The sequence below is a fragment of the Aedes aegypti genome, chromosome 2 (assembly GCF_002204515.2).
Source record: "Aedes aegypti strain LVP_AGWG chromosome 2, AaegL5.0 Primary Assembly, whole genome shotgun sequence".
NCBI lineage: Eukaryota > Metazoa > Arthropoda > Insecta > Diptera > Culicidae > Aedes > Aedes aegypti.
Window position 1 is genome coordinate 401,027,861 of NC_035108.1, and position 27,158 is coordinate 401,055,018.

At 36.0% G+C, this 27,158-nt stretch overlaps 1 protein-coding gene across 5 annotated transcripts in view; it reads right to left on the reverse strand.

The window, feature by feature from the left end:
* LOC5577902 (DENN domain-containing protein 1A) overlaps window positions 1-24,085 on the reverse strand; it is a 72,517-nt gene extending 48,432 nt beyond the window's left edge. For 3 of the 5 annotated variants that reach the window (XR_002500865.1, XR_002500866.1, XM_021847151.1), the window contains exons 1-2: window positions 23,349-24,085; window positions 1,561-1,779 (exon numbers count right to left, since the gene is read on the reverse strand). Coding sequence is in view for 3 of the 5 variants with exons in the window: in XM_021847151.1 (XP_021702843.1) it covers window positions 1,561-1,779; window positions 23,349-23,365 (236 nt within the window). In the remaining 2 variants the exon portion in view is untranslated. The remainder of the gene's footprint in view (window positions 1-1,560; window positions 1,780-23,348) is intronic. The other 2 variants (XM_021847150.1, XM_021847152.1) reach the window with 2 other exon arrangements.
* Window positions 24,086-27,158: the final 3,073 nt, after the last annotated feature.

Here is a 27,158-nt window from a genome sequence, read left to right on the forward strand (position 1 = left end):
GAAAAGGTTATTTTGAACAGAATGATGGCCCACATCAACGAAAATTCAATTTTTGCCGATGAACAGTTCGGATTCCGCCATGGACATTCGACCACTCATCAACTTTTACGTGTAACAAATTTGATTCGTTCCAACAAATCTGAAGGCTACTCTACTGGTCTTGCTCTTCTAGACATAGAAAAAGCATTCGACAGTGTTTGGCATGAAGGTTTGATTGTAAAATTGAAAAATTTTAATTTTCCAACATACATTGTTAGAATAATTCAAAGTTATCTGTCAAATCGTACACTTCAGGTTAATTATCAGAACTCCAGATCTGAAAGACTTCCTGTAAGAGCTGGTGTTCCCCAAGGCAGCATTTTGGGACCAATATTATACAATATTTTCACATCTGACTTACCTGAGTTACCTCAGGGATGTCAAAAATCTTTGTTTGCGGATGACACAGGCCTCTCCGCCAAAGGTCGAAGCCTGCGTGTCATCTGTAGTCGATTGCAAAAAAGTTTGGATATTTTTTCTTCATACTTGCAAAAATGGAAGATTTCTCCTAATGCTTCCAAAACTCAACTAATAATATTCCCACATAAACCAAAAGCTCTTTTATTTGAAACCTTCAAGTAGACATGTTGTCACGATGAGAGGGGTTCCAATAAATTGGTCAGATGAAGTTAAGTATCTAGGACTCATGCTAGATAAGAATTTAACTTTCAAAAATCACATTGAGGGCATTCAAGCCAAATGTAATAAATATGTAAAATGTCTCTATCTCCTTATTAATAGAAAATCAAAACTTTGTCTTAAGAACAAGCTTTTGATATTCAAACAAATTTTCAGGCCAGCCATGTTGTATGCTGTACCAATATGGACTAGCTGTTGTAATACCAGGAAGAAAGCTCTGCAGAGAATTCAAAATAAAATTTTGAAAATGATTCTGAGGCTTCCTCCCTGGTATAGTACCAATGAGTTACATAGGATATCCAATGTTGAAACATTGGAACAAATGTCAAATAAAATAATCAATAATTTCAGGCAAAAATCGTTACAATCTTCTATTGCCACGATTAATGCGTTATATGTTTAGGTTAAGTTAGGTTAAGTATATTAAAATTTTTTTTTTCTCTAATAAGCAGGTGAAATCAACTCACCTGTAAAAAATCTGAACTGCTACGGCAAATGAAATGTAATATGTTGTTAACAAAATGTTAATAAAATCTTAGATTTGTTTTACCAAATTAGGATGATAGTGTTGTCTAATAACACAGAACACCTAGATATAAGAAATAATGAATGTAATGTTTGGAATGATACTAATAAAGAAATTAAAAAAAAAAAAAAAAAAAAAAAAAAAAAAAAAGATGTGCTTTCCTTGGTAATATAAATAGTTACGTGACAAAATTGGCACCACAATGTGAATTGTAAGCTCCATCTGCATTTCCAGTGCAACTAATTACCCACTCGGTTTGTATGTAACGACTTGTGAGAATGTTATCTTTGACTGGGATCTCCGTTTCGTCTCCGTCTATTGCAGGTATGTGACAAATTGCATCGATTCCAACTTACCTTTCGAGGGAGCATGGAAACGCAAACGCCGGGATATCGGCAATCACCTTGGCATCCTTGAACGACTCCGGAAAGCTCTGAACGATGTAGCCGGAGTTTTTGCCACCGCTGGTGTCCCCGTTTTGTGTCGATGGGCTTGCCGAAATTGGCGAAGACGGCGTCGTCGCAGCGCCAGGAGCAATCTCGCACCAGTACTCGAACAATCGGCTGACATCCTCCCTGGGAAAGAGGAAAAAAATGGAGCACAGAAAATACATGTCAGTTCCAATTTGTGCCACGTTGAGGAAGGCTTCGCAGCTTTCTTCGCTATTACTATCGATATTTAGCAGGCAACAGGAACAACGAAGCAGCTGCAGTAAAATCGATTTCCCTTCATCTAGGATTTCCCGAGATTCATTCCGCCTCCGCGGATAAGGCAATTCAGAGGTTTCCAAACGTATTTGTGCCTTTACGTATAAAAGATTTTACACAGAGTCCCAAGGAGTTCATTCCATTTGTTTTCGAGATAACTATACTATTAACACCAGTTTTGATGAAGAGATAATATTTCAATAATACATTTAAAAAAACTCAGAATTAGTTCAAATACCACTCGAGGATCTTTTCGTAATGAAAAATTTATTGATTTTTTTGGTAATAGAATATAATCTTGTCTGCCACATGCTAAAATGGAAACTTTGGCTAAGAAAGCTCTCAGTTATTGACTGTAGAAGTGCTCATAAGAACACTAGGCTGAGCAGCAGCCTATGTCCCAGTTGGGACGTCACGAAAAGAAGATAGACGGGGTTGGTGGTCTAATGGCTACCGCTTCTGCTTCATATGGTTCAATCCAAGGCCCGTCTTTTCCCTCGTACTTTGTAGTTGTATCATTTCACTTGATTCTGTCTTCCACTCTTAATATTGTTAGGTCTATCACAGTTCATAGCATTTGCTAGAACTCGAAACGGGCAAAAAAAAACGTTTCCCTACGCTTCCACTCTTCCATCATTATAGCACGCCTTTCCTTACGCCTGATACATAGGCAGCCTGTTAACCAAACAGCAAGCCTCTCTGTCATAAAAATTATACCAGCCCTAGACCTTCATGCATGAACTGGCGTAGACGCAGTGGTATATACGGTCTACTGTGGGAGCCAGTTTAATGCATCATCAATTCCTCCCTCTTCCCCTCATTGGTCTGCATTCTGACGTAGCAGGAGCCATTATCGCCTAAAAATAGAAGATCGCCAGCTATACACTGAAGGTGTCTGTTAGTCTCAAGCAGTTCCTTGTGGTTGGTTCCTTGTGTAAGTGCAGCTGATTTGGCGATACTGGAGTAGCAACCACAGGCGGCCAATCAAGCTCAAGCTCAAGTTGGGACGTTACAAATAGAAGAAGAAGAGCAATCTTGACAAATCTAAAATGTGTATTTATTTAAAGGAATCTTTTTAAGAGATGATTCAAACTTCAAATCTTAGACGAAAAAATAAATAAAGGCGGAAAAATATAGAATGTGTAGACACTAATAAATTCAATAGAAAATCCTTAAGCATATGAATCAAATAAAATGTCCTCATGTTTCGAAAGTATGTAATAAATGTTGAAATGAGGCTTCATAGAATTCAAAGCATGAAGATAACTCAAACTATCAGAACACATGATAAATATGTACGAAGCACAATGCCTAATCAAGCTGTCTACAAAGTATAAAACAGCTAATTCAGCTGTAAATATTGAATATGATTTTTTAAATAAAAAAATGACTTAAGGTTAAGAGACTATTAAACTCTCATATGTCAGTGATGTTTTGTATCCAAGAATCACCGCTTACTAAAATTAATAAGGGTGTCTACTCGTTTATTGAAATGAAATTCCCTGATATGTCCAGGTTTTTCCAGGTTTCACAAAAAAATTCCAGGTTTAAGAAATACTCTAATTTTATATGGCTAAGACAAAATAATGACAAATTTTAAAGTGTGTTTGATTTCATTATAATTTATACATATCTGGACATTTTTTAACGCATACGCAAAGTTCAAGTTTTATTCAAATGAAAATTACAAGCCAATGATGGAGTCTTTTATTTTGTTTGTAAGAGACGGATTTCACGCCAACTCGACACGCGATTGGCAGCACCCCTTCTGAATTCAATGAAACTTTCTGGATGTCAAAAGTATGTGAAACTAAGATACTTTGCATACTTTGTTTTTTCAAAATTGACCTAGACTAACATTTGGAAAGGGTCAAAGTTTTTTTTACTCATTTTTTATAAACCCGTATAACTCAAAAACGGTAAGACCTACAAAAAAGTGTTGTATGGGGGACTGTCCTGAAATTTCCTGACGTTTTAGAAAAAAATATTAAAAAAATAAAAACACATTTTCTACACTGAAAAAAAAATATTCAAAACTTCAAAGTCGATTTAAAAAAAAACGGCCACTTCAGATTTTGATCATCCTTAAGCAAAAAGTTTCGTAATTAAATTTACTAAAAGTCGTCCATACATTGCAAATTGGGCATATTTTAGAGAAAAAAGTTTTTCTAACATCGAATTTTTTAAGTCCAAAACTGTTATTTTTTTTTCAAAGATTTTGTTTTAAACCGTCAAATATGATCGTGTTTTCAAGTGATAAATGAGTTTGAATCAGAAAATAGATTGTATTTTTTATTGAGAGTAGTTAAAAAACGGAATTATACAGTGATTATGTTTTTTAAATGAAGGCAATCAATGGACTTCGCCTCTGCCTATGAGGAAATCAACTCCGTCTAACAATCCGACGGATTTTTATGGTTCGAAAGGTATCACAACAGTATTGCAAACATTGAAAAGTTACAACCTTATCCATATCCCATTAAATTCTCTTCTAGAAAAAGTTTTGTGAAAAATAACTTACTAAACGTACCTGCGTTAAACGCTAGATGAATAAGAAATAATGAATATGTTTGTATTGTTATCTACCTAAAAAAAGTTGATAAGCTCATAACTCATGATTTTATTTGCAAATAACAGTCTTCTTTTTCACGAAACAAAAAATACTCCTTAAAACAAGGTTAAATACTGGTAATTAGCGACTTTTCTGAAAATTATAACGCTGCTCAAGGATATCACTGAAATAATTCCCAATTCTAAATTTATCATAAAAAAGATAATAAATTGGAAAATGTTAGTTTTATTATAATATCAGACCCATGACACAGTAGCAGTTCAGCTATTTATTTCAAAATTGATAAATTTTGTTAAACAAATCAAAAGTTATTTTTAAGTCAGATGGAGCTGCAGCTCATTATAAAAATAGAAAAAAAATTGCCAGCTTATGTAATTTCAAGAAATACATGGATTGGAAGCTGAGTGGCATTTTTTTGCCACATCCCACGGCAAAGGGCCCTGTGACGCTATTGGTGGCACTCTCAAGCGAATGGCAAAAAAGCAAGTCTTGCAAAATACTATGAAAACACAATCGCAACTCCTCGAGAACTATTCGACTGGGCAGTGAAACAAACTGATACATGTATCACCAAATTAAATTTCTGTTATATATCTAATGAACAATATGTTAGAATGTCAGAGGAATTGGTGGAATTGTTTGATAAGGTTAAAACTGTCCCTGGTACCCAAAAATATCATTGTTTTATGCCTACTAGTGATACACAAATTGCAGCCAAACGGTATACCAATTCAGAGGATGAACCAAAAATATTCAATTTATTCAGTAAAGCCAAAAAATAATGTAAATATTCATGTGCAGATACTACGTTTTAGGATATATAGCAATAATAAAAATAAAAACAAACCACGACTTTTTTTCATAAGCATAATATTGACCCTTTCCAGACACCTGTTAAGATTGGCTTTGACCAAATAAGAAATTAAATATTATTGTGATATCTTTCCAACCATAAGAAAACCCATCGGATTGTTAGAAGGAGTTGATTTTCTCATAAGCGGTATGGTGCGAGATCAATTGAATTTAATTAAAAAAAAAACTGTATAATTCCGTTTTATTTCTTTTAACTACTCCCAATAAAACAAATATAATCTATTTTGTGATTAAAACTCATTTATCACTTGAAAATATGATCATACTAGACGATTTGAAGCGAAATAAAAATTAAATAAAAAGTTCATTTTGGACTTAAAAAATTCGATGTTAGAAAAACTTTTTTCTCTAAAATATGCCCAATTTGCAAATGGACGACTTTTAGTAAATTTAATTACGAAACTTAAAAAAATAATATGTAAAAAAATAATATAACTCATTTATCACTTGAAAATATGATCATACTAGACGATTTGAAGCGAAATACAAATTAAATAAAAAGTTCATTTTGGACTTAAAAATTCAATGTTAGAAAAACTTTTTTCTCTAAAATATGCCCAATTTGCAATGGACGACTTTTAGTAAATTTAATTACGAAACTTTTTGCTTAAGGATGATCACAATCAGAAGTGGCCGTTTTTTTAAATCGACTTTAAAGTTTTGAATATTTTTTTTCAGTGTAGAAAAAGTGTTTTTATTTTTTTAATATTTTTTTCTAAAACGTCAGGAAATTTCACGACAGTCCCCCATACAACACTTTTTGTAGGTCTTGCCGTTTTCGAGTTATACGGATTTATAAAAAAAAAGTAAAACTTTTTGCTTAAGGATGATCAAAATCTGAAATGGCCGTTTTTTTAAATCGACTTTGAAGTTTTGAATAATTTTTTTTTTCAGTGTAGAAAATGTGTTTTTATTTTTTAAATATTTTTTACTAAAACGTCAGGAAATTTCACGACAGTCCCTCATACAACACTTTTTTGTAGGTCTTAACGTTTTCGAGTTATACGGGTTTATAAAAAAAGTTAAAAAAAAACTTTGACCCTTTCCAAATGTTAGTCTAGATCTATTTTGAAAAAAAAAACAAAGTATGCAAAGTATCTTAGTTTCACATGGTCGGGGTTCTGCTAAACCGCACCAAGTGCCATTTTTTCCCTAATCGACTTTTTTACACCAGAGGACTCAAATAATCATTACCTTTCTACCATAAAAATATCAAGTAATTTAAACAGTACCTTGTAATCTTACATCAAAAATTTTCTTTGGATGGACATGTAAAACTGTAATTTTGTTCAGCCAGAGCGAACCATAAACCAACGCACGTCATCAGAGAGAATTCATTTTTCAGATATTAAGCTATATTTTTTCAACTTCCTTCTATATTCTTACAATTTATCCATTCCAAGCAACTCATAGAAACAGAGGCCAGTGAAATTGGGCAGCAATTGATTAAATGCAATTAAATATAGCTCCGGTGGCGTTGATCTATTTTCTTTCAAATTTTATCCGGCCACACCGCACTAAGTACTGTTTATCTGAAAATCACATTTAGACATGGAATAAAGGCATTTACATGCAATACATACTTGCACTAGCTTGTTATATACAGTGACCCCACGCAGTTGAATCACCCACAATTCATGAATCAGCTGATTTCAAAAGACAAAATTATTATCAAGCTTGTCACAAAACATCACAGAATTATTTTTACACATAGTTTCTTATCAGTAAAAATAATTCTGTGATGTTTTGGGACAAGTTTGATAATAATTTTGTCTTTTGAAGTCAGCTGATTCATAAATTGTGGGTGATTCAACTGCGTGGGGTGACTGTAATATGTTTATCAAACCACACAGAAGCCGTAATGGAAAAACGAATTAATTTAATCTGATGCTGTGTGAAGAACTCAGGTGGACTTGGTGTGCTTTAGTTGTTCAGAAAATGGCATTATCGCCATCAAACCCCGTCAGACAAACTGCACATTACTTGATTCAAGTTTATCACCATTCCTTCAAGAAGTGAAGATGACCTAGTGGTAGCACACTAGATTACCACTCAGAAGGCAAGAGTTCGAATCACGATGAAACTTTTTTTTTTTTTGATGTTCTATCCGATGGTGATGGAAATCAAACAACTTTTAGATTCTGTGATTATTTTTATATTGCAGAAAAACATCATCAGGATCTATGTATGAACACGTGAGAACCTTGATTCAATACATACGAATCCTTCCCATAAACACTTGTGACATGGATTCCAACATGCACGGTGATGATAAACACCATTTGTCTCCAATTTTACTTGTATTGTTGAAAACTGTGAAACACATCCAACCATACCGAACCAAGAACCATATTTTTCAATTTTTGTTCAGCCAGAGTGAACTGAGTGCTTCATATTGTTTAATTAAATCCAAGCACATCGTTAATTTTTGATGATTTACTAGTATATTTAATCTCCATGTACTTATTGAACACTGTTCATCGCATGTGAGCGATAAAAAAATAAAATTACCATCCGCGATAAACTAGTACAGGAAAAGACTTTTAAGTAAAATATCTCGGAATAAAGAATTTGGCACTTGGTGCGGTTTAGCAGAGCCCCGACCACATAGTCTTCACACCCAGAAAGTTTCATTGAATTCTGAAGGGGTGCTGCCAATCCCTTTGTCGAGTTGGCGTGAAATCCGTCTTTATCAACCTTCAATACTGGACACGGTTTAAATTTTGAAAAGAATTGGGAATCACTGCCATACTATTTACTGATGCGCTCCACACTTCTAGTCTATCATTGTAAGGAGGACAAAAATGGGGCCAAAGGAAAGCTGGCTGGAAACTGGAGCCTGGAGATTTCGCCTGGGCACACCTTGTTTCGTAGTAGCTATTCCCACCTCATCGTCATCGTCGCAGTAATGCGAGGGAGGCTTAGAGAAATTGCCAGTTCAGAAGGAGCCATCGCCGTAAAGCTTGTGGGCACGGGCCCACAATCACCCGACCCAGATGATGATGAGCAGTGGAGAAAGAGAGAACGGTGACTGGGTGGGAGATTGTGGGTGGGCGGAGGCAACCTTCTACAACCACATCGAAATCTTTACACCTATACAATCGATGGAACGAGTATGGGGGAAATCCTGTTTACGGCTTGCTCTCAGCTGGTTGACTTCCGCCTCACATAGTACAACAGCTTCTACCGTTTCTACGGTTCAACTAGATAGCAAAAGGAAGCTGAGCTGGTTTTTCCATTTGTGTGACTGTGGCGAGTCGGAGCAAAGTTTTTTTTTTTCATTTATTACATATTCATTCAGCAAAAGCATTTTGCTTTGTGCTGCCTATTCATGGGGTCGTTTTCCCGTTGTAAACGACCACCACAAACTGTTGTTTGGTGGAAAGGTCTCCGTCCCGTGGCCATCGACCACTGTCATTCAACTTGGTTTGAATTTGAGCAGGGCTACCAGTATGATTGTTGAAAATGCATTCTCGCAAATTCAAAAGATATTGGATATGTTTGGTGTATGTAATAGCTCTTCTGTTTCCTTCTTCCAGGGTTATTGAATAAATGTTTCTTTGGCACTGTATCATAACTCTTTCCAACCCGGATAGATCTTGACCAAAATTTGAACTCACTGATTTGCTGCGCATTTATTGCTCTGGCTTTAAAATGGTGATCGCTCATAAGTTGTCACACTCTTACTTGACGCTTTTCTTGTAGATGAGGCATATTACCCGTAGATCGAACCTATGAGCCGATGTAGATAATTATCCAGCCTATTTTTATGAGCCCAGCTCCTATACAATCCTTTCCAGAGGTGCCCGGTGTACTGACGTTGACTTTCTTTCCGTAGTCTTGACTCTCATCGCTTGCGCTCTCAGCACCATTCAGGTGTTCATAGAAGTGCTGCTTCCACCTTTCGATCACCTCACGATCGTCCGTCAAGATGTTTCCATCCTTACCCTGCGCACATCTCGGTCTATAACGTTCCGCGTTCTGCCGGGTTCCTTGCTGCATGATCATCCGCGCTGCATTCTTTTCCTCCATAATCTGCCTATATTTCTCGTCGAAACAATCGTTCTACCAACTCCGACTCACGTACTCGACGTTACTCTCAGCAGCATCGATGAGAAACTCTTTCGGTAATGCAACCTCGCAGTGCGACGCGTTTGCAGTTGCGACTACTGGCCGTTGGTACCAAACAATGTTGATGACGAATAGGGCGCAGTTTTATCACCATCAGATAGTGGTTAGGGTCGATGTTAGCAGCACGATAGGTCCTGAGGCCGATAATGTCGGTGAAGTGCAAGTGATAAACGAACGTTATCATAATAATGTCATAATCATAAGATGTCATAATCTGATCGCTTCTACGAGGATTACGACTACATCAAATGCGTTCCTCAGTTTCAAAGAAAGGTGTTATTTACAAAAGTAATTACACCATTTTAGAATGTTGTAGCTGAAATGATTGATTGATTTCAGATTGAATTGCATTCAGAAGAAATTTCTTTATGAATAGCTTTAACAATTCCACAGGGATTCCCCTAGCAAATGCACCAGAAATTTAACCTGTAATTAGTTCTATAATTTTCTTGGTTATTCCTTCAGGAATTGCAACAGAGATCTTTCTTTAGCATTTGAACAAAAATGACTCACAAATTTCATGAAGAAATTTCTTCAGTTGCCTAGAAATTTTACTGACAACTGTTACTTACTCCACCGTTACACCTCGATTTTCTTTTGAACTGCCGTCAAAAATCTTCCATGGTATTTTCGTACGATTTTTTCTAAAATTCACACTAGAACGCAACAAATTGCACTAAGGTACATGAAATCCATCAAAAATATATTTGTTTGAATTTGATTCCCCATAAAACTACCAGATAATACACTTGAAATCTCATTAACGATTATGTTGAAGCTAATGAAATAAATTTTGAAAGAAGCTTTCAATGTGTTTTTATCGAAATTTCCGACAGAAATCCGTCGAAAAATATCTGGCATATTTTTTCAAAGAATCTTTTCTTCTTTCTGTCGCTTCTTCCCAACTGGGACAGAGCCTGCGTCTAAGCACCCAATTGTCAATTTTTGCATGTGTATGTGGTAAGCACAAAGATCCTCTATGCTCTGGGAAGTCAAGAAAACTCCATTACCAACAGATTCTCGACCGGCGAGATTCAAAAACACGCCTCTCAGTTTGGTCTTGCTTAATAGCTATGTCTAATAGTTCCTTCCATATTTTAAAGGTATTTCGAACAAAAACCTTGATCAAATGTTTTTGGAGTTACTATAAACATTTTTCGTGAGGCTCTTCAGCAAATTTCTAGTAGCGAAATTTCTGAGGGAACTGTTGAAGATATTTCTGGCAGAACTTATTGTTGATGCAATGCTTGATGGAATTGCTGAAGAACTCACATCAGAATTTGTTTACGAGGTCATCTCAAAAATATTTCAGGAATTCTCCCAGAAATACCTTTAAGGATTTCTCTAGGAGCTCTCTAAGCAATTTCAATAAAATCCTTTCAAAAATCTCTATAAAATTGCCGTACTAAATTTTCCAAAGAATCGCAGAGTAAAGATTTTCTAGAAGATTCCTTAAACATACATGACTGCAGAAATTGTTGAAAACTTTTTTGAAAGATTTCTGGAAACAATCCAGGATTGAATTCTTGAAAAAAAAAAAAAAAAAAAAGTGAATGGATCTTTAAAACTATTCCTGGAATTAGGAATTTCTTTTTGGCGGGAAATTTTGTGTGACCTTCATAAAAAAGTAGAAGTAATTCGTAAAGTAATCTTTTGACAGTTTTTTGGAAGTACTTGTGAAATATCTAAAACAGGCCTGACCAACCTTTTTGAACCGCGGGCCGAATCACAAAAACAATTTCGTGTCGCGGGCCACATTAAAAAAAAAAACAAATATTCGCATAAAGTCTGACAATAGTAAATTAATGAAGTTCATAAAATTTGACAAAAATCAGTTAATGAAGTAAATTTCTTTTGAAGAAATCTAAAATCATATAACTCCTGCTAACCATTCTGGTGGAAATTGTGAGAGTTTCTTTCAAAACTTTTTAATAATCTCTTGCAGAATATTGTGAAGAATCAACCCCATTTTTATTTTGATTTTGTGCAAACAAAGCTCTGGATTTTATAAAAATCATACTTCTAATATTGTCAGAATCCGACCCGAAATGTACTAAAATCCAGATCAAGCTTTTACGAAAAACTTGGTCAGATTTGACAGGATTTTATAAGAGTCCTAGGATTCCTTCCGAATCTCACTCAAAAATCATTTCGATAAAATTGTTGAGAGTGCTAAAATGTAGGGTTGTGAAAAACTCAATTTCTCATAACTCACGCTTGAGATTTTTATGCGTGAGTTGTCAATCACGCGACTCAGCAGTCAAAAAATCATGGATGAGTTGGCTCACCTTTTTGAGACTTTTTCTCGTATTTCCACAGTTTACTCACACACGGCAATAATTTCTTGTTAGTCCTGTAAAATTCTACTAATCCTTTCTAACGTAATCAACAACATTTGGGTTTCACGAGTTTTTGACGGGTTTTGCAACTGAATCATGTTTTACGGTTTGAGTTGATAGAAAAACTAAAATAAATTGCAAAATCATCAAAGTCTCAAGCGTAAGATTTGCGAAGCAGATTTCTAATGAGTTTGCTTTCACGGGAGAGCGTATTGATTGAGATTTGAGTATGAGTCTATCAACTCTGCTATAAAGTATTTCAAAATCCAGGCTAGAAGTCTTTGGAATTCTGGTGAAAATTCTGTAAGAATCTTGCCGATGTTATCCGTGAAAGTCGTTTCCAGAATTCTAAAAAACCCTGTTTAAGATTTTGTAAAAATCCTTTTTTTATAATCCTGTCAATGAATCTGCGTGAATAACGCCCAGGTTTTGGTAAAATTTATTTCCAGGATTCTGTGAGAATATTAGCCTATTATTTAGTGAAATTATGTATGAAAACTTAGCCGTTTGTCCATAAGTTTTGCTCAGGCTGGATTTTTTGAATGCCGAAGGAAGGCGTTGTGGAAACATCGTTGAAACACACATAATTTGAGATTAGGAATTTGAATCACTCATAAAATTAAGTAGCTAAGAAGATTTAAAGGAAAAAAAAACAATTTAAATAAATTATTGGGTTGCACACTTAGATTAAATTACTGGGGTCGGTAAAATTTTACTGGGTTTTGGAACTACCGAAAAAGTCAGTATAATGAAAACTGTCGCCACGCGTAATTGAAAAGCAAATTTCACTATGTTTTATTTTTTATCGATGTATGATATAAAAAGAAAACCCTCTGCAAATTTTCTGTAAAAAATCTCTGTTTTTAGATTTCTGACATTTTTTTTTTAGTTTACTGACTTTTTCGGTAGTTCCAAAACCCAGTTATTTTTACCGAACAGATTGAGTGTGTGATATCAAATTGGAAATAAAATAATTTCTTACAGTCGACTCTCCACATCTCGATGTTCTACATCTCGATACCTCCCCCTATGTCGATAATTTCATAAGTCCCTTCAGTCTGCATACATTTTCACTCTTCATATCTCGATATCCTCCTTATCTCGATATCTCCATATCTCGATGTGTTACTGTTGATTGTTTGTTCACAATTTTCTCTCCGTTTGTCGATATGACCAACATCAAAGGTTACTAGACCAAAGTTTTGGGATTCAAAACAAATTAGGAGCGCAAAATGACGTCTGTTTGTGTATTACTTTCTTGGCAACGGAGTGTTTTTCAATCTAGTATTCATCAAAAATGTGTTCTTTGTCTCGATCTCTCCCTATCTCGATGGTCCCTTCGATATCGAGATGTGGAGAGGCGACTGTATTTCAGATTGGTAGGGTAGTCAATGGGCCGAATATGAGAAGAATCTTTGAACCCGCCGCGGGCCGCACAAAATGATGGCCCGCGGGCCGTACGTTGGGCAGCCCTGATCTAAAAGATTTGTAAAAGGACTTCCAATGAGAATTGTTCAAGGAATCCTTGAGCAATTCTCAGATTCTCTCAGCGGAATATAAGAAAGCATTTCAGAAGAAATGTTTAGCAACATTCTATAATGTACATGTACTCTATTGTGTTAAATTCCGAACATGACTCATATTTCAAACACCCCCCTTTTTATAGCGCTTTTTCAAGAAAGACAATCAAATTTCTACACAGACAGAAAATTTGTGAACATACTGTTGGAAATTTGGTATTGTTCGGAGTTTAAAACGAAACGATATGTTAATTTCATGATCCCAAAAAAGGTTTACAAATTATAGCCTGAATTCTTTGCTACTTTCTGGCAAAGTTTGGGGAAGAATTTCGGTATAAATTACCGGATGGACCCAAAACTGACAGCCCAATCAACTATGCGGGCCACGTGATACCTTCATAACATGGAACTGGCTGCAAAGCATGGCTAAAATAAATGCTTTCTCAATCACTCTCAAGTCTTTTACAGCATGCTTCCAAATGGTTTAATATATGGATTTATAAAGATATCAGTTAGCAAGTTATGAAACTTGTTGGCCTTAGTTTAATATCAATGTAATCTAGTAGCTTGGAATCATTGTCTTGGAAAAATATTCATGGTTTCTGCTTGAGGATTCTGAACCCTCTTTTCAAATCGAGTTCTAATCTTGAAATTTAGCAGAAGCTCAATGCTTTCAATCTTCTGATTTTATTTCTACGAAATTTTTGATGTTCTACAAATTCCTAAGCCTCTTGCATAATTTAAAATAAACATTGAAATCTTCTGATTTTATTTCTACGAAATTTTTGATGTTCTACAAATTCCTAAGCCTCTTGCTTAGTTTAAAATAAACATTAAAATAAACATTGAAATCTTGAACAAAAAATAATGTCTCTGAGAGCTCCTATTCTTGGAAAAATGCTATGTGTTTGGACCAGTCTTCCCAAACGAACACCGAACACGTTGGTTCAGGCGGTTTCGAACTCTCCTTGTACTCTGTTTTCGTGTGCAAACCGAAACGCTCAAAACTGAACCTAAACCCAAACATGTGTGAAGTGTTGGCACAAATTTCCCAACTGGTGGGGAACGTCCCGTTGGAGCGGCCTTCTGATAAGGATCGTCAAATTATGAAATTATGAACATTTTTAGGAAATAAGAATCTTTTTATGAACATATCAAGTGAAGATTGCAGGGTTAAGGGACATCGAATTGAAGAGGTATCGACTTACAGATATATAAAAGTATGCAAGATTAAAGGAATCATGAATTTCATCGAGTTATTGTAAATATCCAGTAGCAGAATATAGATCTGGTAGCGATTAGGTGTCTTAAAAATAGGAACTTTAGATACATCTTACTTTCCTTAGCCTAGTGGTAAAGTCCACGGATACCAAGCAAAGCTTGGTATCGATTCTCGGTCGGTCCAGAATCTTTTAGTAATGAAAATTTCCTGGACATCCCTGGGCATAGAATATCATCGTACCTGCCACACGATATACGAATGCGAAAATGGCAATATTGGCAATGAAAGCTCTCAGTTATTAACTGTGGAAGTGCTCATTGAATACTAAGCTGAGTAGCAGGCTCTGTCCCAGTGAGGACGTAATGCCAAGAAGGAGAAGATGAAGAAAAAGATACATCTTGCATAAAAAAGAAACCATCAATAATATTTTTCAGATGATTTTTTATGGGAATTTCTCATGACATTACGACAAGTGTTATTGCTCGTATTACTTTAGGTATTTGCATTTATTTTCATTTATAAATTTTTACGAACTTCCTAAGAAGACCCTCCAAAATTATGTTTTTTAACGTTTCAATCAAAAATTTACCTAGGAACTCTTTCAGGAACTATCTTTCTGGACACTCTAAATGATTTACTTGAAAGATTTTTCCAGAAATCTTTAAGAAAATCACCAAGGAAGTATTCAAAGATTTTTTCTCAGAAATGTTTGCTATTGGAGATTTTTGATAACAATCCGGGACTTATTTCAGAAGGAACTCATAAAGTAATATCTAATGAAACTTCATAAAGATCTAGAGTAACTCTTAATGAATTCGTACTTGTACTTCTCGTAGATTTCCTGAAAGAACTCCTAGACTAAACTGACCAGACGTCCCGCATTTTGATTATAATTAACAAAAAAAATTTATTTGTTCCGCGTTGAAAAATATCCCGCATTTCACTCAAATCATAAAAATGTCCCGCATGTTGAATTATTTACGTTTTGAATTCCACGGCCATTAAAGAAATGGCAAACCAACAGATTAGAGTTTCAATCATGCACACGTTACATTATAAATATCCGTTTTCAGTAACATAAAAATTGCGTGAAATCTTGTATCATATTCCATCAAATTAACAACTACCTTACTCGTTCAATCAGCTCTTTGGGATATGATATACAGGGGATAGGCAAAATGATTGAGATAGGCAAAATTTTGCCTAAATTCAAATGCTTATAACTTTATGAAAAATGGATGAAATTGGATGCATCTGGAAGCAGTCGACGGCAAATTTGGTCCAGTTTTAGGAACTTTCTGGGCCATGCATATTGGCCACTGGACACCGGAGATGTTCCGGATTTTCTGAGGTCATGTCCAAATGTCATTTTTTCTGTCGCTTCTATTTTTGTGCGGTGTAAAGTTCGATAGATGTTTGCAATTTTCCTAGAAACTAGAACTAATAGGAAGTTGAATGCCACCGGACGCATTAAGATTGGTTGGAAATCTTCAGAAATATGACCATTTCCGTAAAACTGGTTCTTGAAAGCATGGTCAGTCATGTTTGTATTTCCAATCATGTTAATATTATACGGAGCTATATCCAAGCGGACACTAACCTTAAAAATGATGATTCCTGCAGCATATTCAGAACCATGAGATGCACAGACTACACTATAGAAGGTTTCAAGTACCCTGGGGGAAGTGGTCAATTAGGAACATATTCGGAACCCAGGGTGTCGACTCAATTTTGAAAATAAAATTCCCTGACTTTCCCTGACCTTCCAGTCATTTTCCAGAAAAGTTCCAGACCACTGAGTAGGTTAATTTGAACCGAAATTAGTACGATTTTTACAAGATACATATTCGACGATTTTTATGATGTTTATGTTATAGGTCGTATGAATAAACTGATAAAAAGCTTTTACTTTATTGAGATATATGTACTTGCCAGATGACATTCTTGAACGTTTATTCAAGTTGATGTGATAAAACTGAACAATGGACCAATGCACGAGTTCACGAATTTGACGTTTGAGCGGTGCCGAATTCACTAGTTTCCATGGTCATGTAAATAACACGGCACCGCTCAAATGTCAAATAGTGAACTCATGCATTGATCCATTGAGAATCTATTTACTTTTCAAACTTGAACTTCAAACTTCAAACTTCAAAATTTTAGGCATCAATGAAAATTTTGGACTCCTTCCTGATTATGACTTTTTTATACAAGAGGCAACACTATTACGATCATCCACCATACTTTTTTTTTAGTGGAAGAAAGCTATCCTAAAATTTGGCTATTTCTTTTTCCAGGCAAAATTCTAGCCATTGCCATAGAACTTTCTTGGAGAATTGCTTCAAGGAATTACACAAAGATTGCTCAGAAATTCTTCTAGAAATTCTTAAGATATTTTCCCAGATATTCCTTCAATACTTCTCACTGAACTCTTGAAAGATTTCCTTCAGAAGCTTCTAATCTCCAAGATTCTCTTTAGAGAATTTCTTTTTTCAGTTCTAAATATTTCTAAAAATAGCATTTGGAATTGCTAGAATTATTTCAGGAATACTTATAAAACTATTTTTCAAGGTGACACAGATCTTTTTTCCAAATTGTTTTAATTTTTTTTTTCTTAGAATATCTTTGATAATTTTTCACGATGATTCGTTACAGGTAATTTGTTTAGGTAATATTTTAGGATTACGATATGAATTACCCTTAGCTTTTCTCCCCGAAAAAAATATCTAAATATTCTCAACGGAATGCATTCAGGACTTGAACAATGCGGTGATTAGAAGGTTTTTGATGTTTGTCATGAATTTGTCGTACCTTTAGCAATGCTCCGAAGAACTCTTTTAAGAATTCATCTACGAGTATCTCTAAGTAATATCACAAATTGTCAATAGATTATCAAGATTATTTCAAATGATATTCCTGAAATTTCTGCTTTTCATTGATTTTCTGGATTACTAAAACTAATCGAGGATCTACGAGAATCATCCTCAGAATTTCTGGAGAATTTTCTGGATCCTGGTTCCTTAGTCGAGTGGTTAGAGTCCACGGCTACAAAGCAAAGCCATGCTGAAGGTGTATTGATTTAGCATGATCAATTACTTTGCAGACAATAAACTCGTTTGATGTTGTACTATTGATATTTTTTTCCCTGACCTCAGGTGAAATTCCCTGATTCTCCCTGACTTTCCAAGTCAAAACTAAATTCCCTGACATTCCCTGACTTTCCAGGTTTTTCCAGGTAGTCGACACCCTGGAACCATATCAATATGGGCATCAAACTTCATGATTTTTAAAGGTTATGCTTTCCGAAGCATTTCCAGCATCACCGGCTGCCATGACCACTTTATAGTAGGTTCCAGGTGCCCCGGGGAATGTGGCCGATTCGGAACATCCCCCGGGGCACCTGGAACCTACTATAAAGTGGTCATGGCAGCCGGTGATGCTGGAAATGCTTCGGAAAGCATAACCTTTGAAAATCATGAAGTTTGATGCCCATATTGATATGGTTCCGGATATGTTCCTAATTGACCACTTCCCCCGGGGTACCTGGAACCTTCTATAGAGTGGTCTGTGCATCTAATGGTTCTGAATACGCTGCAGGAAACATCATTTTTAAGGTTGATGTCCACTTGGATATAGCTCCGGATAATATTTACATGATTGGAAATACAAACATGACTGACCATGCTTTCCGGAACCAGTTTTACGGAAATGGTCATATTTCTGAAGATTTCCAACCAATCTTAATGCGTCCGGTGGCATTCAACTTCCTATTAGTTCTAGTTTCTAGGAAAATTGCAAACATCTATCGAACTTTACACCGCACAAAAATACAAGCGACAGAAAAAATGACATTTGGACATGACCTCAGAAAATCCGGAACATCTCCGGTGTCCAGTGGCAAATATGCATGGCCCAGAAAGTTCCTAAAACTGGACCAAATTTGCCGTCGACTGCTTCCAGATGCATCCAATTTCATCCATTTTTCATTAAGTTATAAGCATTTGAATTTGGGCAAAATTTTGCCTATCTCAATCATTTTGCCTATCCCCTGTATAAGGCAGACTTGTCTGACATTTTAGAGAGCCGACCAAATCTCAGAAACAATATCGTCGTGATTCAAGAGTATGTGTTCACAAGCAATTTTTTTTTATCTAGTTTATTTATTTGAGGCTCAATCGCGTTTAACGGAGCCGAAACTCATTTTTTGTACTATTTACAATTTATTTACTTTTTAGTACCAAAATTAGTACGGGATGGAGCCAGGGTACTCGTGGCAACTCGAGGTTAGTGGTCACAATTTTTGAAGGAAGGACATGGTAGGGATTGGGATCAGGGTTCTCTGCTGCTCATCCGGGAGGTATATATATTGTGGTAGCTCGATTAACGTATCATGGCGTTGGTACCAAATTCTTGTCGGTCTTCGTCTGCCGGATGACCAGGATCCTCAATCCAACACAAAGGGGACAACACACAAAAAAAATCTGGAGAAGAGAACACAAGGGAATTAAACTTTTATACAAGACAGGCGAAGGAAATCGTAAATTGCGACCATATAAATGAAATCGCGGGTGCCCAACACATCTCTAACTGAAACATAGGGTTGTCTACCTCGGGCCGCAAGGATATCCAAAAGTTGCGCTCTGGAGGCGTCCATATCCAGGCACTGCCAAACTACGTGGTCGATGTCATCATAACCGGAACCACACCTATTACAAATATTGCTCAGCGCGAGGTTAATCCTGTGTAGATGTGCATCTAGCAAGTAATGGTTGGACATAAGTCTTGACATCACGCGAATGAAATCTCGACTTACGTTCAAACTTTTCCACCAGGCTCGCAAGGAAACTCTAGGAATTATGGAATGTAACCACCGTACTAAATGAAAAAATTCATCGTGTGAAATTCGTCTATCATAAATCTCACCTTCCTCAGCGCCCACCTTTGCGAGAGAATCCGCCTTCTCATTGCCATAAATTAGGCAATGCGAGGGGACCCATACAAAGGTAATCTTATATGATCTTTCGACCAGTGTACACATCTGCTCTCTTATTTTTGTAAGAAAGTAAGATGCATGCTTAACAGGTTTCATCGACCGGAGTGCCTCAATAGAACTGAGACTATCCGAGAAGATGAAGAAGTGGTCTGCGGGCAAGTTAGAGATCATCCCCAAAGCGAAGTTGATTGCTGCCAGCTCAGCAACATAAACCGTGCAAGGTTCCTGAAGTTTTCGGAAGGCGGAAGAGTTTTCATTGAAGACACCGAAGCCAGTGGATCCATTGATACGGGACCCGTCAGTAAAATATATCCTGTAGGAATCGACATTCTGGTGCTTTGCATTAAAAATACGTGGGATAGTTGTACATCGAAGTTGATCTGGAATTCCATGAATAGCTTGTTTCATGGTCAGATTGTTATCAACAGAGGAACTGTCATTGGTGAAGCGTACACGTGGAGGGTTATAACACGGAAGGGTAATGTCAGATGACATATAGTAGAGATAAACTCTCATGAATTTCGATTGAGTATTCAGTTTAAGCAATTCTTCGAAGTTTTCGATGACGAGTGTTTTGCTCACTCCACGCTCAATAAGTATTCTTAGCGAGAGCTCCCAGAATCGGTTCTGTAGTGGTAAAACCCTTCACAAGCAATTTATATTAACCTAAAATATTGTACAACCTAATAACAATAAATTCATTAAAATCTGGTAATTATTGTAGAACTACGAATTTCAGACATTGCGAACAATATGTTTATGCGTCTCACTCATTATCTGACTTCTTCTGTTCACTGTTATAGAATGTTCTAAGAATCATGCTCAGAATTCTGAAATAATGTTTTTACAAGAATCATTAATAATCTGACTCCAAATACTATGGAATTACGAACAGCGTTCCATCAGAATCTCTTTCAACATCCTCTCAAAATCCTGCAAAGGACTTTGCAAAAGTGCTGTTCAGAATCGCCAAAACCTCACTTTACAATTCTATCAGAAAACTAGGATCATGTTAGAATCCCATTCCGATTTACGTCAGAGCTGTTCTCTGATCTTTTTGAAAATATTGTTCTGAAATCCGTGCCGTAATATTCTGCGGAATTTTGCTTAGTATTTGGTTGGTCGTGTCTTAAAATTAAAAATTGCTACGAAATTAACCCAAAAAGAATGGAAATTCAAATTGAGTAAGAAGCCGTACTTTGGATTGCAAAGACATAAAATGAGAAATAAATGTGGTCGTATAAAAGTTACTCAAGCTCCAATTTGAGAGACGTTTGCTTTACAAAACCAGATTGTAGTTAAATGTCAAACAAGTTTTCTTATGGAATATTCTTCATTAAAATCGTCTATCACACTGGTGGACACGATTGACAAAGAAGTGCTAATGGATTGATAAAAGGCATCATATCGTAGGCATCGAATGTGACTTGTCCAGAACTTTATTTAATCATTATGTGAAACCTTGTCCCGTCTTGGAGCGAAATTCATCTGGTCACTTTATGCTAGACTCATGCAAGTCTTGGAGAAAATCGATGATGAATTAGATGAAAATGGGAAGATCTTGCATGAATTCCTTGAATCTGACGAAATTCCTTATGCAATTTGCGTAAGAATGATCGGATGAATCACTGGAACAGTTACAGTAGTATTAGCTTGTGTGTAACATTAATGGTGGTAAGCTCCTACTTACTTGATACTTGATGGGCTACAATCCGCTACGTTGAATCTACGCCGAATGGATAATTCTTCTCCACTGGGCTCGTTCCTGAGCCAATCGCTTCCAGTCGCCCTGAACGTTAAGTGCCCTTAAGTCCTCTTCAACTGCAAAAAGCCAACGTGTGCGCGGCCTACCACGAAGCCGACGGCCTCGTCCGGGTTCTCTACTGAATATTATTTTTGCTTGTCGTTCTTCCGGCATTCGTACCAGCTCCATCAAGGTTAATACGCCGATTGCGTATAGTAAAATCGAGGATAATACGCGATTGGCGTATTAACTTCGATGGAGCTTACCACCATAAATGTACTTAAAAAGAAATGATACTTGCGAAAAAAAAAATTGTTTTGAAGAATTGCAGGAGTAGTTCATAGATACAATGTTGGAGGAATTGCTTGTGAAATGTATGGAGACTCTTCATGAAGAATCCGACGTAGAATTTATTGAGGAATTCGAAGAAGAGTATTAAACATATTTTCTTGATAACCTCTGAAGATTTTTGACTGATTCCTGAAGCTTTTCCTTTAGGAATCGGAGCAGAAATTCTTGAAGAACATGTGAAGTAATCGCGTAATAATCTTTAAAGGTTTTTCTCTAGAACAAGAAGAAATGCAGCAGGATTTATTGGCAGTAGTGGTTAGACACCAGGCAACACATTATCTTGATAAAATCTCGACTCATGTCCAACCTCTTAAACCATTGTATATTCGATACCTGGGGAGAATAGAATGTAAACACCTGCCCAAATTCCCTTTATCCCATTTGCTGGACTTGCTGGTGAGCAATTGTAAAAAAAAAATATTGAAGGTGATACGCCGTTCGTAAATACACCTTCCATGGCGCCCACCTTGACGAGCGAGTCCGCCTTTTCACTGCCCGGAATCGAGCAATGAGAAGGGACCTAAACCAAGATGATATTGTGATTCGATGAAGCACTCAATGTGGATCGTATTTCCCGTAAGAAATATAAAGGGTGTTTTACCGGCCTCATTGAGCGAATAGCCTCTATTTAGCTAAGGCTATCCGTGAAAATAAAGAAATGTGTGGAAGAAAAATGATATTTAAGAGATCAATTTGGTTAAAATAGAGACTTTAGAGACTTTCCGTCAAAAATAGACTTTTTGAAAGACTTCAATTACAAAAGAGGCCATGTATACTGCCCATAAAGGCATAACTGTCCCATATGTAAGAAGTAGGCATTGAGAAAATAACGCTCAAAGTTTGAAGATTGTCTTTTCATACAAATGTTCATAATTTTCTAATATATTTCTCCAGGCCATAATCATTTATTACTACCGCACAAGTGACTCATTTTGCTTCCATTGATCAGCGAAAAATATGTAAAACTTGAACATAATTCTCGTTTCACAGTTTTTTAGGGTTTTAAAGTTCATATAGAGACTGTTATGCCTTTATTTTTCGATATGGGACTGCAGTAACTTCATATTTTTCCACAACATTTTCAATCAAAGTGTGTTTCGTTCAAAACTAAAAAAAAAATACAAGAAAATGTGTTTACTATATTCTATTTTCCAACCTAAACAAAGTGAACACATTTTTATCGAATAATATTTAGTTTTGAAACAGAAAAACTACTTTTTAAGTTTTCGTTGTTACTTATATGTCGAGGTATGACTTTGATCGCAAAAATAATTATAACTTTAAAAACTGGCACCACTGCCACCCGCTCAAGGTCTTTTGCTTTTCAGTCGTTCTGCTGCCTGTGCTGATGATGATGATAATGATTGTGTCGTTCATCATCGTCGCCTATCTTCCCACCCCCTTCGTGTATACAGAACAACAGTTTGTTGATGTGTCGTCGTAGTCGACATCCATCATTCCCAGTTTTTTAATTACTACACTCCCCTACGGAATATCCCGCATGACCAACCACAGCAACCACTATAATGTTAGAAACCACTGATTGAAGGATGCTGCCTTTTTATCAGCACTTCCTTTGATACTTGGAAACGAAGTTGGCGAGATATGCTGTTCAGGCACAGCCTACTTATTACATATTGAAAGCAATTGCAATGTAGAATTTTAGATAAAACTTTTATGCGCAATACTTACTTTATTCGGGAGTTCATGGCACTTCCTTCTGAGAAAAAATTTGTCCCTCTGTCTACACTATGATCTGCAATATTTTTTTCCTTGGGCAAGGATGGAAAAAAAATGGGGCGTAGACCACTGCGCCTCCGCTGACAGGTGAATCTCGTTTTCTTCGTTTTTAGGACTGCTAATCAAGCTTTTTTTCACTATCACTATTTTTGGGGCAAACTGGTATTAAATGCAGCTTATTTTCCTATTATTCACAAAAGAAACCTTCCTTTTTACATCATTTTTCCACAAAATTTGATTGGCATTGGAATGGGTTGGATCACTCTTTATTTTGCTCTCACTGATTTTCTTCGGGATCTTCACAAAGGGATTTCACACGATTTCAAAGCATATTTTCGTCGTCGATGAATAATAATCACTAGAGAACTTCCATCTTTTTTTCTTCCCGTTCGATTCCAAAACGCGAGAAATATCCGCACAGAACAACCCGATCAGAGTAGGCAGGAAGAAGCAGTGCGAAAATTTTCTACACACACCACTCGTCGCAGCAAGCCTTTGCGATTTTTACTACAGAGCTCACAACTAAAAGCACTCCGGCCGAAAGTCGTCGTTGTCGCCTTTTACTACAAAAACGACTTGCGTTCGTCGCGTCGCGAATCGAAGTACTGAATGAGTGAGTGGTGAACGAAAACGAAACGAACACGACGACGAGCACTACGAAAACACAGGCGGTTTGTTTGTAGTGGGACGGAACGAAATGGGAAGACAAAATGACATTCACAACAACGCGAGCCGCGATGACAGAAAGAAGAGACACAGACGACGACAAAGCAACCCGAGAACATGAGGGACTTTGCATGGACTACGTATTAACTTGATTTAGAAAAGGTTCAAAATTTTGAGCTAATCAGAAACATTAAAGAAAAATCAATAGTTGATCACGCAAAACCGATATAAGGCATCTTCAATTTGATCATATTACAGTATTGCATGCATTTTAATATCTCTTTATAACTTTTCTCAATTGTATTACATTTTATATGAACGGACCCCAAAACGCCACCATCTGCAGGAGAACTCTAGCGTAACATTTGAAAAGGGCCTAACTGCAAAATGTAAACAAACTTGATTATTCATTATTCGTATCATTTTTTACGTAAATTACTCCCACATACTCTTACGGGCATGCAAAATGCATTATTAATGGTAATTTTATTAAAATTTAAAAGGGCCTATCTGAAAATGATAAAACTAAGAGGGCCTAACTGGTCATGAAAGGGCCTAACTGAAAATTTCCATCAAAATCAGATTGGCCCTTCCGTGCATTTTTAATTTTCCTCCATATTTTTCAATATTTAGCCCTTGTATAGTGATCAGCATAACGTAAAAATTGAGAAATGCTCGATTGAAGATTCTGTAACATATTGATTGTTACTATTTTAAACTCATTGCTATCTAATAGTTTTAAACTTTTGTTCGACACTCATAGTCTATTACTGGGCCACGTAACGTTTCAAATCTAACATAACATAAAAACTAGTAAAAAATGTTGAATTCAAACATTATCGGCAGATAGGCCCTTTTACGAGTCTTCAAACCAGTTGGGCCCTTTCAATTAGGCCCTTTAATTAAACATGGTTTCAGTTAGGCCCCTCCAGTTAGGCCCTTTTATTAAACTTAGTTCCAGTTAGGCCCTTTTGGAATTTGTTAATTTTATTAATTATTGAATAGATTTTCAAAGTTTTAGAACAAAATCAATCGATTATGTGAGAAAATCAACATTGAATATTGAAAATTCTTTATTGAAGATTCAGTACTATATTGATTATTCATATTTCAAACCCTTTCTCCTATTTACTAGTTTTATACTTGTGTTCGACACTCATAATAATCTACTAGGTGGCCCATAAGGTTTTAAATCTTAAATAACAAAACAACTCGTGAAAATGGTTGAATTCAAACATCATCGGCAGATAGGCCCTTTTACGAGTCTGCAAACCAGTTAGGCCCTTTGATTGAACATGGTTTCAGTTAGGCCCCTCCAGTTAGGCCCTTTTATTAAACTTAGTTCCAGTTAGGCCCTTTTGGAATTTGTTAATTTTATTGATTATTGAAGTGATTTTCAAACTTTTAGATCAAAATCAATCGATTAGGTATGTGAGAAAATCAACTTTGAATATTAAAAATTCTTTATTGAAGATTCAGTACTATATTGATTCCTATTTCAAGCCCATTCTCTTTTTTACTAGTTTTATCATAATCTTAATGCGAAGTTAGTTGAAAAACTGATTTTTTATCCTGAAAAAAAAAAAATCAATTACATTAAAAATGTTAAATAATTTTTATTTGTTAATTTTTATTTGTTGCCTCTAGTTCCAAAAGTCGCGATTTTTACAAAAACAAATTCGTTTGTTTTTGTAACAGCCCTGTAAGAATTCTTCTTATACTTCTTCTTGGCATTACGTCCTCACTGGGACAGAGCCTGCTTCTAAGCTTTGTGTTCAATGAGTACTTCCTCAGTTATAAACTGAGAGCTTTTTTTTGACAAGTTGCCATTTTCGCATTCGTATATCGTGTGACGAGTACGAAGGTACTCTATATTCAGGAAAGTAAAGGAAATTTCCATTACGAAAAACCTGGACCGACCGGGAATGGAACTCAGATACCTTCAGAATGGCTTTGCTCCTTAGCCGCGGGCTTAAACTGCTCGGCTAAGGAAGGCCCTCAAGTATAAAACAAGTAAAAAAGTTAATGGGTTTGAAATAGATATAATGAATAAGGTACTGAACCTTCAACCGAGAATATCCAACATTTAGCTATTACATTGTTTTTCTCTCGCTTTATTTTATTTAAAAACTATGAAAATCACTTCAATAAGCAATAAAATCAACAAATTCCAAAAGGGCCTAACTGGAACTATGTTTAATAAAAGGGCCTAACTAGAGGGGCCTAAGTGAAACCATGTCCAATCAAAAGGCCTAACTGAAAGGGCTTAACTGGTTTGAAGATTCATTGAAGGGCCTAACTGCTGATGATATTTGAATGCAACCATTTTCACGAGTCGTTATGCTATTTGAGATTACTAACGTTCTGGGCCACGTAATAAACCATAATGAGTGTCTATCACAAGTATAAAACTAGTAAAAAAAAGTAAATGGGTTTGAAATATCAATAATCAATATGTTGCTGATTTTGTATAGAATAGTTTCCAATATGTAGCTTGTATGATATTGTGTTGTTTTCTCACATAATCATTAAATGTTGTCGAAGAATTATGCAAATCACTTCAATAATCAATAAAATTAGCAAATTCAAAAAGGGCCTAACAGGTTTGAAAATTCGTAAAAGGGCCTATCTGCGGATGATGTTTGAATTGAACTATTTTTACAAGTTGTTGTGCTATTTCAAATTCAAATCGTTGTGAGCCACCATTATAAGTGTCGAACACAAGGGGTTATCCGAAAATGACGTCCATCAATTGGGGCCTCCTCCAATGGGGGGTGTACGAAAATGTGACAGTGCATGGATTGGGTATTAGACAGAGGGGGTAGAAGGGTTCTAGAAATCCCGAAAAACGATTGGATCTTCCCCAAGTATGAAACTAGTAAAAAGCGAATGGGTTTGAAATAGGAATAATCAATATGGTACTGAATCTTCAACCGAAAATTTCCAATATATAGCTGTTATATAGTGTTTTTTTCACATAATCGCTAAATTTTGTTCAAGATTTATGCAAACCAATTCAAAAATCAATAAAATTAGCAAATTATAAAAGGGTCTAACTGAAACCATGTTTAATCAAAGGGCCTAACTGAAAGGGCC